This window comes from Cibotium barometz, chromosome 9 (assembly GCF_041138505.1).
Source record: "Cibotium barometz isolate CiBa-2024 chromosome 9, ASM4113850v1, whole genome shotgun sequence".
In the NCBI taxonomy this organism is placed as follows: domain Eukaryota; kingdom Viridiplantae; phylum Streptophyta; class Polypodiopsida; order Cyatheales; family Cibotiaceae; genus Cibotium; species Cibotium barometz.
In genome coordinates this window covers 49,904,441-49,918,883 of record NC_141054.1, presented here as the reverse complement: position 1 = coordinate 49,918,883, position 14,443 = coordinate 49,904,441, and the positions used below count along the sequence as shown (strand labels likewise).

The 14,443-nt window shown below is 44.2% G+C and overlaps 1 protein-coding gene across 1 annotated transcript in view; it reads right to left on the bottom strand.

Annotated features, from left to right (window-relative positions):
- The window catches only part of LOC147635665 (protein DJ-1 homolog A-like), an 89,210-nt gene that overhangs the window by 20,924 nt on the left and 53,843 nt on the right, over positions 1-14,443 (bottom strand). Inside the window, exons 2-5 of the mRNA XM_086803067.1 lie at positions 11,285-11,485; positions 10,986-11,135; positions 10,646-10,825; positions 10,314-10,394 (exon numbers count right to left, since the gene is read on the bottom strand). Of these exons, the coding sequence (XP_086659193.1) occupies positions 10,314-10,394; positions 10,646-10,825; positions 10,986-11,135; positions 11,285-11,485 (612 nt within the window). The remainder of the gene's footprint in view (positions 1-10,313; positions 10,395-10,645; positions 10,826-10,985; positions 11,136-11,284; positions 11,486-14,443) is intronic.

The following is a 14,443-nucleotide window of genomic DNA, read 5'->3' as shown; positions in this document are numbered from 1 at the left end:
CAGACAGCTTCTATCTCATCGATAACCGCTGTTTCATCATCTTCAATCCCTCAGTTGGAAGATCTTCTTTCTCATTCAGACATTTTTAAGGATGATCTCCCACCCAGTATCCCACAGTTAGCAGAACCTCCTAGCAAGTTTCCCTCTTGTCTTTCCAAGACTTTCATGGGCAAGCTAGAACAGCGGTCAGTTCTCAAACATTTGAAACATGTTCCTTATGGACACATTTTCACAGTCACCACAGACCACCAAGCACTTAAGTGGCTCACGATGATGCCAAGTGCCCAGTGGAGTGCTCAGCACACTAGACTAGGTCAGCTCTTCCAACAGGTTGGAGGAATGATCAACCACATCCCTGGTTAGCATAACCAAGTAGCAAATGTTCTTAGTAGAAAGACCAGCATCCAAACCAGTCAGGAGTCTACCATTCTCAACATCTCTAGAAAAGACATAGCAAGCATAGAAGATCAGTATGTCAATTCCGCAGAGTTTGGTACTCAACCTAGTTTGGCCCTCAATTTTGAGCGTGACCATTATTTAGTTCACAGCCAGGTCAGTAAGTTTAGACGAGATATCCACTTCAAGAAAGGGGATAGGGTCTATCAGTGCATCATGAAACATAGATTGAAACAAGTGGGCAAACGTTGTCCCAAGCTTTCATTTCGTAGTTCTAGCCCTTTTCCAATAGTTAAGAAGTTAAGTGATGTCTCCATGAAGTTAAAGTTGCATACCAGTTGGACAATGCATGATGTTTTCCATGTTTCTTGGATAAAACCATATGTTGGTCCAGAAGTGTTTGATGTTTCAGATGAACAGCAGCCAGACGTGGTAGACGAAGCAGAAGCTATAGAGCCCGTGCAGATCCTTCTTCATCGATGAAAGCATGGTTCCGTTCGATGGATACGTCAGTTCTATACGAAATTCCGAGATCGAGGCACCCACGAAGCCGTATGGCCAGACGAGAAGTTCTTCCAGGAGTACCCTCACTTGTTGGCGGACTACTTGGAAGCCATGAACTTGCCGCCAAGCTAAGCAAGAGGGAATGTCACATGCACTCTCCACTCAGTGCATGGTGACAAACTGGCTCATCATTAGCAGTGCAACAGTTGTACAGTATTAGAACCCAGTAGGATGATATTTGTCGTACGCCGTGACCCCATTGTACATCCTCAGTCCAGGATAAGTCAGGCACCAGCTACGTAGGTCATTCCTCAGCCTTAGCGGGTTAGTCAGTCAGTCAAGTCCCTTAACCCACTTGGAGAGAATCATTCATGCATGTAGAGTCAGAAGAAGCCTTAGGATTTGCATCAGAAAGCACTCTACATCCTGCATAATATGCATTCATATGCCTGTGCATCATTTAGAACATCCCAGAAGCCTTAGGGAGTTTACTAGGATTTATCTGGTATTTTTTCCATATTTAGCATTTATTGTCATTTATAAAGGATGATCAGCCAACTTGACCAGCCTCTAGTTAGTATAAATAGGCTTGCATAGGGCTTAGTTTCTCATTCAGTCTTCAGTGTGCTAAGAGCTTTCCTCCTCAGCCCTAGGAGTTCCCTTGCCTGCAGCACTAGACTAGTCTCATCCAGCCCTCAGAGTGCTTGAGTTTGCTTCAACCGGCCCTGGTTCTCCAACGCATGCAGTTCAGCAATCCCTACAGTCCTTGCAGAGCTAGGCGCAGCCATTTAGGACATAGGCGCCTGTTTTAAGCACCTTTTCAGGCCCCAATTCAGCAGGCATCTCTGCGTTTTATGCATAGTACACAGCCGCCTGCAGTTCACTCCTCAGTCTCCCAAAACAGCAAACAGTCCTGTGTTTTTCTGTCCAGCATCAGCACAGCCCTGCGTTTACAGTTCCACAGCAGTCCTACCTTGCGTTTTAAATCCTACAGCAGTTCCTCCGCCTATATGCATTATCCATACAGGCTACAGCGCTCTGGTGAAGGTAACACAGCATTCATAATCATTTACAGCATTCTAACATAGCTTAGAACAGTCCACCGCCTTCTTTTCTCAGCCTCTGTTTCTACAATCGTGTAAAGTTCAGCCAGGCTTCGGATCCTCCGAGATCTTGCGTTTGGCTTATCTACGGTCCACAGTCATTCTCTCTAAAGAAATAAAGCAAATACTATCTCGTTATCGGGATAGGGGGCCCTTCAGTGGGTAATTCGTGACCCAATCTGGTGTACAGTTCTCATATCTCTCTCTCATCTCTTTAGAGTTTGAAGTATTAAAGTGGATTGCCAAACTCATGAAACTCAGGATATAGAAGACGGTGTGAGCATTTGTGTGACACGATCTTCCAATACAAAGACTTCCGCTACATATCACATTGGTATCAGATTCAGATTGTCCACACACACCGTATCCTAGCGTGGGGACATCCTTGGATGGTTAGATTGCGTTCCGGCACAACCACCGACTTCAGCATCATGTCTACAAAAGTGAGTACTCATCAGCCGGAAGATGTCTCCCCCGAAGGAGACCATGTTCTTCCGCCTACAGCAAACACCATAGCTCTTCTTAGAGCTCAGAACCAGCTGCTCATGGAGCGTCTCCAACTCTTGGAGGCATCAGCAGCACATCCTTCTCCACCTCCCGCAACACCCGACTACATCTCCCTCTTCTTTCAGATGGAACAACAAAGGAGAGAGAATGAGGCCCGAAGGAAAAGAGAAAAAGCAAAAAGACGGGACTATGAGGAAGCCCAACGCAGGATCGACAAAGACTGGCGTCAGGCTGAACTCACCACTCGAGAACACCAACGTGAGCTTGATCGAGAATGTATGTTACTCGAGCACCAACGAGAAAAGGAGGCCATACACTTGAGGTATCAGTAGCTCTCCTCAGTCTCCCCAGTCATAGGTGTCACCAGCCAGCAGTCCGCAGCAGCATCAACCACGTCATTCGCAGTCAACCAAACTTCAGTAAGTATGATGGTAAGTGTGATCATTCATCAGTTAATCAATTTATTCATCAGTTTAATGCTCATTTTCCATTAGCTACGATCACAGACCCACAAGATAAAGTCCACTTAGCGGCTCCCCATCTCACTGGTGAGGCAGTCACTTGGTGGCAGCATTGGTCGTATTCAATCCTACTAGGCTTCCGATCCTCCGAGATCTTGCATTTGGCTTATCTACAGTCCACAGTCATTCTCTCTAAAGAAATAAAGCAAATACTATCTCGTTATCGGGATAGGGGGCCCTTCAGTGGGTAATTCGGGACCCAATCTGGTGTAAAATTCTCAAATCTCTCTCATCTCTTTAAAGTTTGAAGTATTAAAGTGGATTGCTAAACTCACGAAACTCGGGATACAGAAGACGGTGTGAGCATTTGTGTGACAGGATCTTCCAATACAAAGACTTCCACTGCATATCACATTGTTGAGCCCTCGTCCAATGATTCTCGGTCTCACCCCGAGCTTACCATAGAGGTTCCTCAACCTCTTGCTTCTTCCTCTTCTTCCCCAACACCCCCACTGTCATGTGCACAGTGTGTATCTTCCGTGTGCTACACGCACGCAAGACTAGTTTCAAGGCTTGGGGAAGCTTGGAGCTAGGCACGCTGATTGACGAGCTGAGTTAGGGATATACTAACGGGCGGGCACCCAAGTATGGACGGGCCGGCGTCCAAGTGTGGACGTCCGATGACCGGCCAAGAGCCTATAAAAGGGTGGCCAAGGTTAGTTATTGGGATATAGAGAGTCTCGCGAGTTTGTGAGAGCTCTATGGTCTTGGAGCCTGGATCTAGTGCAGACGTGCACCTGCTTTATGCAGCCGAGGCCGGCAGCAATCTTGAGGCCCGCGAGGGCAGCTTCGTGGCGGTATGGGACGTCGCGAGTAGGAGATTGGTCGGTACGTCAACCTAGTTAGCTCAGCTCGTTGCTCGGTGGGGACAGCCAAGACTGTGGGCTTGCCCACGGCTGTCATGGTTGGGAGGTGAGTCAGGCCTGCACCCCCTTGTTTGTTTGTTTGTTTGCAGGTTTCGAGTCTAGTACCAAGAACGATCACGAGGAGATCCGTGGGGATTTGACAGTGGTACCAGAGCATACCTCGTGAACGAGCAAGTCGGTAGGTAGAGAAGATGAGGTCGAAGAAAGGTATGTGTTAAAAAGCTTGCTGTTTTTTCTGTGCATACTGTGGTTTTCAGATTCAGTATGTGTTTTTTTTTCTTCATCAAAGAGACCCATGTTGATGGGGATGGTAGATGGTAGGGTCGTTTGCTTTGCAAAGAAGAGGAGAGACTCGTTTCTGCAATCGCATGAACATAGAGAGAGAAAACAGAAAAAGCACGTTGCTTTTCGTTGAATGAGTGAGAGAGAGAGCACGTTGTGAGAAGGAGGCGCTGGCGGGTGTTGCAGGCGATGGGCTACCGACGGCTACAAGCGCCTAAAGCTTGAAGGCGCCTAAGGTTTGCGTAGGCCAGGCGGCCAGGCAGCCAGGCCCGCGTAGGCGCCTAGGCCAGGCGGGCTGGTGCCTAGGCCAGGCCCACGTAGGCGCCTAGGCCAGGCGGGCAAGCACCCAGGGCCACGCTGCCATGATGCGCAGGTTGGCGTAAAAGCAGCCGACCGGCAGGAACTCGAACGCCGGCCGGACACCATACGACAGCGCAGGTTGACGTCAGCAGATAGCAGCACGTCGGCGGCTCTAATCCAGGAGGAAAGAGAAAAAAAAAACAAGGAAAGCATACGCCTTTTTTGGGGCTTTCGTTTTTTTTTTTTAGTTTAAATTTTTTTTTTTAAGTTTAAAAACCCCTCTTCTAAGGTTTACAAGTGTTTATTTTTTTTAAGAGTTTAGAATATATATATCCATATATATATATATATATATATATATATATATATATATATATATAAACACAAAAGCAAAAGCAAAAGCTAAGGATAGCTTTTGGGGATTTTTAGCCTTAGGGACTATCTTTATAAACCCCCTTTAGTGGGCTTCTTGCCACACATCTCTCAAGTTTTCAAGCTCTCAAGCTCTCAAGTTCACACGCACTTTTGTTGTGCAAAGATCAAATTTTCTCTCCACGTACCCTCTTCACGATGTCGACCCAAGAATCAGAGTTGGAGCCCCTTGTGGAACGTGAAGGCTTGCTGGCTACAGAAGGTATCGATGCCGATCTTTTTGACGATTTTGTCAAAATCAGATTTCCAAGAGTTTAAAGTAGCTTTCGAAGCTTCTTCGTCGAAACGTCAGGCACAAATCGCAGCCCAAATGCAAGCTTTGCAGAACTTCATCCCTCTATTGACCACTACTCTCTCTACTTTCTCGGGTATGGATACCTTGGCTTCAGCTTTAGGCCCCAATATTACTCCGGAACCGTTCGGGGGCGAGCAAAAGCAGCGCACCAAGGAGATCGTGGACACGTGGCTACATAAGTGGCAAGTTCACTTTCAGTTTCATCCATATGATGATGGAAAGAAGATCCAGTTAGCAGCAGGTTTCCTGTCCGGCAAAGCTTTGCTTTGGTGGAAGGAACTCAAGGAACTCAACCCTAAGCCAATGACTTGGGAACAATTCGAAGACGTCTTCAAGAAGGAATTCCTCAAGAAAGAGGATGATTATGATGTTGTTGCCCGGTTAGAGCACCTCACTTATGAGGTCTACCTCCAGAAGTTTCGGGACTTACATATGAAAGCTACAAAGATGGATCCCACTACTCTTTTGGGGTTTTTTCGTAGCTGGTTTACCAGACTCATATCGATTACAGGTTAAAAATAACAAATGTAAAACTTTGGACGAGGCCATTCATTCAGCTCGTATCTATGATGATACAATGGTCTCTTCCAAGTCAAACCCCGTTACCGAGCAGGGGAACAAGCATAAAAGGAAGTTCTCCGCACCTATGGCTAACACGTCAAAAGGAAAGTCTTCGGACCAACCTTCGCAGAATTCAAGTTCAACACCAGCGAAGAAGAAACGACTCCTTAGGACTTTAAAGCTCAAGAAGGACGGACGTTGTTTTATCTGCGAAGAAAAAGGACACATGCGTAACGAGTGTCCAAAGCAAAAGAGTACCAAGACAAACGCAGGACCCAAGCCAAAGGCAGCTAATCAATTGTCTTTGACAGGTACGTCAATTACTGTACTTTCTCGCCCTAGTACTTGTTCTGATTGTCTGTTCAATTCTAAAGTATTTGGCTTGCATGATCTTCTCCGAGTTTATGGAGAAGTGAATGGCGATAAGATTCACATTCTTTTAGGCCCTGGCAGCTCACACAACTTTGTTAACTACAAACTTGTGCAGAAATTGAGTCTTGACACGACACCTAGCGATCATACCTATGAGGTACGCCTACCTGCGGAAAGGCAAGTATGGGATCGAAAGGTGGAGATGCTTTCCAATCCAGATTCAGGACTACAAAGATACTCTGGAATGCTATGTTATGCATCTAGAAAATGTAGACTTGTTATTAGGAATTGAGTTATTTAAGACTCTTGAAGTCCAGATAGATTGGTCTAGTCATATTTTTTCTTTTCAGCATAAGGACACCAAGTATAGTATTTTAGGTGATTGTATTCATCCCTCTCAGGAACCTCTTGTAAATACAATTGATTTTGGAAATATAATGGATTCTTCTTTGTATACCTCTTTCCATTGTGTAATGATTCCATTTTCTTCTTTTCTCATCCCTTCCATGGATGTAAATGAATTAAGTGTGTTTGAAAGCAAAGAATTATAGAAGATACTTGATTCGTTTCAAGATGTATTTCCTACCGAACTGCCATCGGGTTTACCACCTGAACGGACAGTAGATCATCGTATTGACTTGATCCCTGGTGCTCATCCTGTCAGTATTCCACCTTACAGGATGAGCCAAGCTGAGGAAGATGAGTTGGCTAGACAACTCGAAGATTACTTGAGGATGGGCCAGATCCGTCCAAGTAAATCACCTTGTGTTGCTTAGGAGAAAGAAGGACAATACCTGGAGAATGTGTATAGATTACAAGAGATTGAACAAGCCGACCATTAAGAACCGTTATCCTCTCCCTAGATCAGATGACCTAATTGACCGGTTAGCAGGAGCGAAATATTTCACGAAGATAGATTTACGTACTGGCTACCACTAGATACGTATTCATGAAAGGCATGTCGAAAGAACCGCCTTTCGGACTAGGTATGGCCATTACGAGTTTCTCGTATTACTTGTTGGGTTAACCAATGCTCCAGTCACTTTCCAGCAAATGATGAACGATCTTTTTCGTGAACATTTGGGGAAATTTGTGGTGGTGTTCCTGGATGATATTTTGATATATAGTCGTACTCTTGAGGATCATGTCAGACACCTCACGATTGTCTTATCTATTTTAAGACAGAATCGATTATATGCTAAATTAAGTAAATGTGAGTTCTTTATGACCGACATCATTTACTTGGGACACAAGATCACTAGAGATGGATTGAGCATTTACTATGACCGAGTTCAGAAGGTTCTGGACTGGCCTATACCGTGAACAGTGAAACAACTTCATTCTTTTCTCGGTTTTGTTGTTTTTCTTTGGAAATCTGTACGGGAGTACTCTCAGCTCACACTACCGATGACCGACTTATTGAAAGATCGTGGACGTAAGTCAAATCAGCCTATCACTTGGAATAACGATTTGGATATGGCCTTCAGACTTTTGAAAGATAAAGTCAAGGAAGCACCTATCTTAGCATTACCTGATCCTAGTTGGCCTTATGTTCTTGAAACTGATGCCAGTGACTATGCTATCGGGGCTGCTCTATTTCAAGATGGTAGACCGGTTGCTTTTGAAAGTAAAAAGCTAGACGACACTCAATCTCGTTGGCCAACCCTTGAGAAGGAGCTTTATACTGTGATTCATGCTCCCAAGGTTTGAAGGCATTATTTATATGGCTCCAAGTTTGTGGTATTGACTGATCATCAGTCAATCAAGTATGTGTGTGATGCGGATGATTTGAGAGGAAGGAAAGCTCATTAGGCGGAGTTAATGCAAGATTTTGATTTTGAGATCCGTTATCGGAAAGGGTCCATGAATAGTATTGCAGATGCGCTTAGTCGGATTAGAGAGGTGAATACATTGTCGTTCACCGAGATTTCTACTGACTTATTTCAGTCATTGAGAGAGCTTTGCAGGACTGATAGTTATTTTGGTCCATTTTGGCAGAAGATCCAGGACGGGAGCTCATTGATTGACCAAGACTCGATGACAAAGCAGTCTACCATTCAGGCTACAGGAGGCCAGTGGATGATTCGGAATGGTTTACTATACCATAATGACAAAATTTGTGTACCACAGATCCCACGAACACATCACGGCCACGACAAAAATGGCTAGATTTTTACCGACTCGGAAGACTATTATAACTACGCAATTAGCAGGGCAGTTTATCGAGCAATTGTTTAGACTGTACGGGTTACCGCAGGACGTAGTCAGTGATAGGGACTCTTAAGTTTACGAGTGATTTTTGAAAACTTGTTTTTGAGAAGTTGGAAACAACTTTGAATTTGAGTTCCTCTGATCATCCTCAATCTGATGGCCAGACTGAAAGAGTGAATCAGATTTTCGAGGATATGCTTCGAGCATATGTATCCAAAAGACAGAGTTCATGGGAGGATTATCTTCCTATGTTAGAATTTGCATATAACAGTACTAAGCATACGAGTACAGGGTTTAGTCCTTTCATGCTTATGTATGGTTTTCAACCTAGATCACCTGTTACAGTAGGATTCTCAGGACTTCAGTAGGATTCTCAGGACTTCAGCATGATGCAGCACGTAAATTTTTGCAAGATATGCAGGAAATGTTCCAAGTTGCGAAAGAATCTATTAGAAGTGCTCAAGACCGAGACAGGTTTTATTCTAATAGACATCGTTTACCCAGAGAGTTTTTTGAAGGAACGATGGTGTATTTGCAAGTTCCGAAAGATTCCGAGACTTTACGGACAGGTCGGTCTCCGAAATTATCCCCTAGATACTGTGGACCATTTCGTGTTACACGATGGATTGGTTCCGTTGCATATGAATTGGATTTGCCTTCTCATCTGAAAGTTCATCCTATATTTCATGTCAATAGACTTAAGGAAGTACTGGGTGGAACAGATCAGTTAGTTACTCCTCAAAAAATTATAGATGTCGAGGACATGACATTTGTTCCGCACGAACCTAAAAAGATTCTTGGATTTCGTGAAAGAAGATTGTGTTGAGGAGGACGCTACATGGGAGACATTGACTACTCTTCAAAGAGATTACCCTGGCTTTTTAGTGAGCTCAGGAGTGAGCTCTTAGAGGAAGGGGAGTATGTCATGTGCACAGTGTGTATCTACCGTGTGCTACACGCACGCAAGACTAGTTTTGAGGCTTGGGGAAGCTTGGAGCTAGGCAGGCTGATTGACGAGCTGAGTTAGGGATATACTAACGGGCCGGCACCCAAGTATGGACGGACCGGCGCCCAAGTGTGGACGCCCGATGACCGGCCAAGAGCCTATAAAAGGGTGGCCAAGGTTAGTTATTGGGATATAGAGAGTCTCGCGAGTTTGTGAGAGCTCTATGTCTTGGAGCCTGGATCTAGTGCAGACGTGCACCTGCTTTATGCAACCGAGGCCGGCAGCAATCTCGAGACCCGCGAGGGCAGCTTCGTGGCGGTATGGGACGTCGCGAGGAGGAGATTGGTCGGTACGTCAACCTAGTTAGCTCAGCTCGTGGCTCGGTGGGGACAACCAAGACTGTGGGCTCGCCCACGGCTGTCATGGTTGGGAGGTGAGTCAGGCCTGCACCCCCTTGTTTGTTTAGGTTTCGAGTCTAGTACCAAGAACGATCACGAGGAGATCCGTGGGGATTTGACACCCACCCCCCTCAGCAACTCCATCCCTTACAGCAAACAAATTTGATTTTTAACATTTAAGAGGACAAAAGCTTACAAAGACTCACTGAATGTATAACTCAAGGAGTGGAATTGAAGTTCAGTACAAGAGTTTCTGTCAGCCACAGAGTTGAAAGGGATTTGGTTGGGGACCCAGGATGTACCACTTCCAAGCCTGACATGACTTATACAAAGTTTTAATAATGAATGAACAAACGTTCTCTGCAGCACCATCGATCCATGAACTTCATAGCGCTGCTGAATCTGGGCAGGCACACTTCTAGTTCACACACTGATCCCCACTGTTGAGGAGTCTGATATAACAGTACCTTTGGACTCCATGAGGTGGCATTATAGACACAAAAGATTATGTGAATGTTCTCTGGAATGATTGCAGATTTTTGTATAGTTATCCTGCCCTTTAAAAGCCTTGCTTTAAATCATAAATCCCTCTCTCAAGACCAAGAAAGAAAATCCTTACACAAGGAGTTCCAGATGCCTTCCACTTTCGAAAGTTGAATTCATCTTTCAAGGGTTCCTGTCGGCTCCTAGATCCCAGCACCTGCATAAACCAGAAGCCGTTAAACGCAGAAACTTGAGAGGCTCTTGCCCGGGCAGAACCACACTGCCCCAGATACACACATACACACGCACACACACATATACACGTGTGTTTGTAATATTATATATACACATACATGCACGTAGATATAATATATAAATAAATAAAGACCAAAGGCCTTTAAAAAAATGAATACACAAATTAAAGGCCAAAGGCCCACAAACACAAAGAAAACGCTTTGAGAGACATACCAAAGGTTTCAAAACTTCCTCGTACTTCACTTCTCCATACAATCGCTCTACAAAAGTCAGGGCAAACTCAAATACAGTACCCGGTCCCCGGCTGGTCGTTACACAGCCATCTGTCTGCACTCTTGCATTTGTTGTGAATGTTGGACTCATCTTGTCTACAAACCCTGGATGGCAAGTTGCCTGCAAAACACTCAAGGTTGACTATTACAGCAGAAAAAATTGACAAATTAGGAGAAAACCCCTTCCAATTACATCTGAATATTAAATGCATTGACAACGACTGGATGCCAAGAAGACCAAAATCCAGTAAATTTGGTGAGAAAAAAGAATACAAGCACACCTTACGGCCTTCCAAGACACCCCATTCTTGCAGGGCAACTGCTGGAGCCGCACAAATAGCACCGACAAGCTTTTCTTGCTCAGCTTGATCAATCGTCATTTTTCTTAAAAGTTCACACTCTTGAAGCCGTGCTGAACCTGGCATACCTCCCTGAAGGTAACCGCTAATGCTTTAGAAGGACAAACCAAAGTAATAAAACAATGCTATGATTTTGCAGTCTATCAACCTCTTGAAAAGAGGACCTCTACATCCAAAGTACCTCATCTCATGGATAGAGAGGGCCGGTTTAATGGGCATACTGGTAATGCAATCAGGTCGAAATCTTTTCCATCGCAAGATGAAATGTGTGCATCTGCCACCAGCTTCACTCGTCTTGAGGCTTCGATTTGGAGGTTCTGCTCAACCGAAGCCACCAACACATCAGCACCAGCTCTCCTCAAGATGTCTACTATAACAACTGCTTCAATCTCCTCACTTCCGAAACCGATGGGAACGAGTACCTGCATAAGGTCAGAACAAGAACTCCAGGTAAGTTTTTACCAACCAAAAATGTAGAGACCCACTTCAAATGATGAACACTTAGCACTATATAGAGACTCTTATTATATAAACCTAGAGATAGATCCACAAACAAGCTACATGCTACACCAATAGATGTCCTCAAGATTGAGACTTGAAAATTCATAGATCCATGTGTGGCACCTCCAAAAGTCAAGCTCTCACAATATCAAATCCTCTCTAACTAGTCTTCTCATCCTAAGGTAAGTGCATTTTTGTTCCATGCGCAAACATGGCTGCCTTTATCTCAGGCATGTTCACATCCAAAGTAAACATCCTGCCATTTCTGTTACCCTTTGCAACCAAGCGACACTTATTTTTGAAGTCTTCCACAAAACATCCTTGAGGATTAAACCTGGCCCACCCCTCCTAGGTGTGCGGCTAGAGCTCAATTTCCAAGTCTTGCTTGGGTCTCCATCCCCCTACGAGGGATGTGCACTTACAAGCCGATAACTCATTTATATAGGCTTGGGATTATTGACACAGAAAAGCACACTTTTTAATGAATAACCCATAGCAATAAGCGTCCATAAGTCACTTATTCCATGTGCGTCCCTTCTCGGGCCAACGCTCACACATCGTTCTAACACACCAAAACACCTTTCAAATCCATGGCCCAAAACAACTTGTACAACGACAAGTATAGGTTCACCTCTTAAAAGAGCAATCAACACGGCGAATCACGAAGTGCAAAGCACAATGGATTTTCCACCGTATCTCTTGTGGTATAAGAAGAGGGTGTTCTTGGTGTCATGTGCATGCATTAATCCTGATGCTCATAGACATGTATATTCTCATTAGTAAATATATGGGCAAATTCAAAGTGGATTTTGCAGCCCTAAAAGCCCCCAAAAGTGCACATAGCCCAATGGTTGGGAACACCTTTTGGGCATAGTTTGGACACAAAATATAACTTTTTGGATAATATTTTGCAGGAAAAATAGGCAAAACCAACTTGACTACGAATTCATATCTTTTCCCTGTAAATAGAATCATTAGACATTCATTAGAATCATCATTCAAAGATCAAGAGGATCCATTTGTCAAAGTCTGCAAGGCAACAAGGACACAATGGTGGATTAACAAGAGCTTCTCTTGTCTGATTGCAAGTAGAGGGCTCAGGATCTTTAGTATGCATCATGAAGCTGTGAATCAACAAGATCATCGTATATAGAGCATGTTTTGGCAATATATAGTAGATTAGGTCTATCTCTCCTTCTCTTCTGTGTCTTTGCTAAATATAGGATTAGCGTTAATCTTCTTTGCTTAGCGTTAATCATGAACACGCTTCCGCAACCCATGTTACATTGATATCAGAGCTTAGGTCATCCTAGGACAACACTTAGCTTACATTTTGTGCACGTTGAATTAGGGTTTTAGAAACTAGGGTTTGCTGGCCAAAATTAGGGTTTTGGAAACTAGGGTTTGCTGGCCAAAATTAGGGTTTTCATATTTTGCATAAGTTCAACCCTAGCAACAATGTTTTCAATCCTAGATTCAGTGTGGAAAGTATTGGCATATATGATATGAGTAGTGCCACATGTGAACATGGGCTAACCAAGGGCACTTTTTTCCTTTGGGTTTCTCCCTTTGGAGATCTGGTGTGAAAGGACACCATCTACTTTAGTTGTATTATGATATTATGGAGTTCACCTTTTAGCTCCACACATTCCAATGCAATCTATTCTTTGAATCTCTCATCATCTTGTGTGTGCCTGCTTGTGAGTGTGCTACTGTGCCAAATCCTAATTCAATTCCTACATCTCTCCTCCTGGGCCAACAATGGTATCAAAGCTTCACTCGTAGTTACCCCTCGCGCAAGTGACAACCCGGCTCCTATACGCCTGAAGTTTCCGTTCAGCACTCGGTTCCGGGCCCCGGCCTGCCCCACGCTCCTCTCTACAACTTTGCAGTGGCACATCTAGTGTAGGTACTTGCTTTTGGGTTCTATTCTTGGGGCTTTTGTGAAGTTATATGCTTCATTGCAAAATTCCAAGTGCAAGCAACAGGTACAGGGTTTAATGAAAATTGGGGATTTTTGAGATTCATGCTTAGTTGCATAATTCAAGGCAAACATGACGATTTCATGCAGGCAACTGCAAAAATTTTACTTAATTACAAAAATTAAAGCTGCAGGTTCTTGCAAAAATTTGGGAGTTTTCAACATATTTGGGGCTTTTCGCATTTGTGTGTAATTGACACATCATACAGCTCACTGGTGCACAAAAAATTGGGGCTTTCCATTCTACAAGCCTTGATTGGATGTTTATGTACTAACTGCGCAGAGATTTGCATTGCTTGTGTTGTCAAGACACTCCAAACATTTTTGTATTGAGGCAAAAAGCTTGCTCAGGAATCTATGATTGCCTAGCATAGCACTCTGGTGCATTGGGTTTTTGCCTGGAGGTGCTTTTTACATCATACTTGGTTACGAGTGTTTGCAACATTATGGCTGGAAATACAACCGATATATTCGGGATTTTGTTCCAAGAGGACAAATTAGATGGCAGTAACTACTTCCTCTGGAGTTTTATGGTCTGAAACCTTCTTGTGGCCAAAGGTTTATTATTTGAAGCTGGCCGACTCTAGCTCGGGAGGGAGGGCTAAATTGATTAAAAAGCAAGGGAGGGGCTGTCCTTTGGTCCATGCGCATGAAGGCACATGACCGGCTGCAGCGAACATTTCTCTCTCTTCTCTCTACTTGTCCCCCCTCATATCTGGCCACCGCCGAGGCAGCAGCTTTCTACTAGTCACCTAGAAAAGCTAGAAGCTTGGTGAGCTTCTTCCATTCTGGCCACCTCCAAGCTGATGGTAGTAGGTCGACTGTAGTGTTGTGGTTTACTTCTTCTGGCCGCCTATGAACTAGCCATACAGTGATTGCCTCTTTCTTTCTCCCGCCT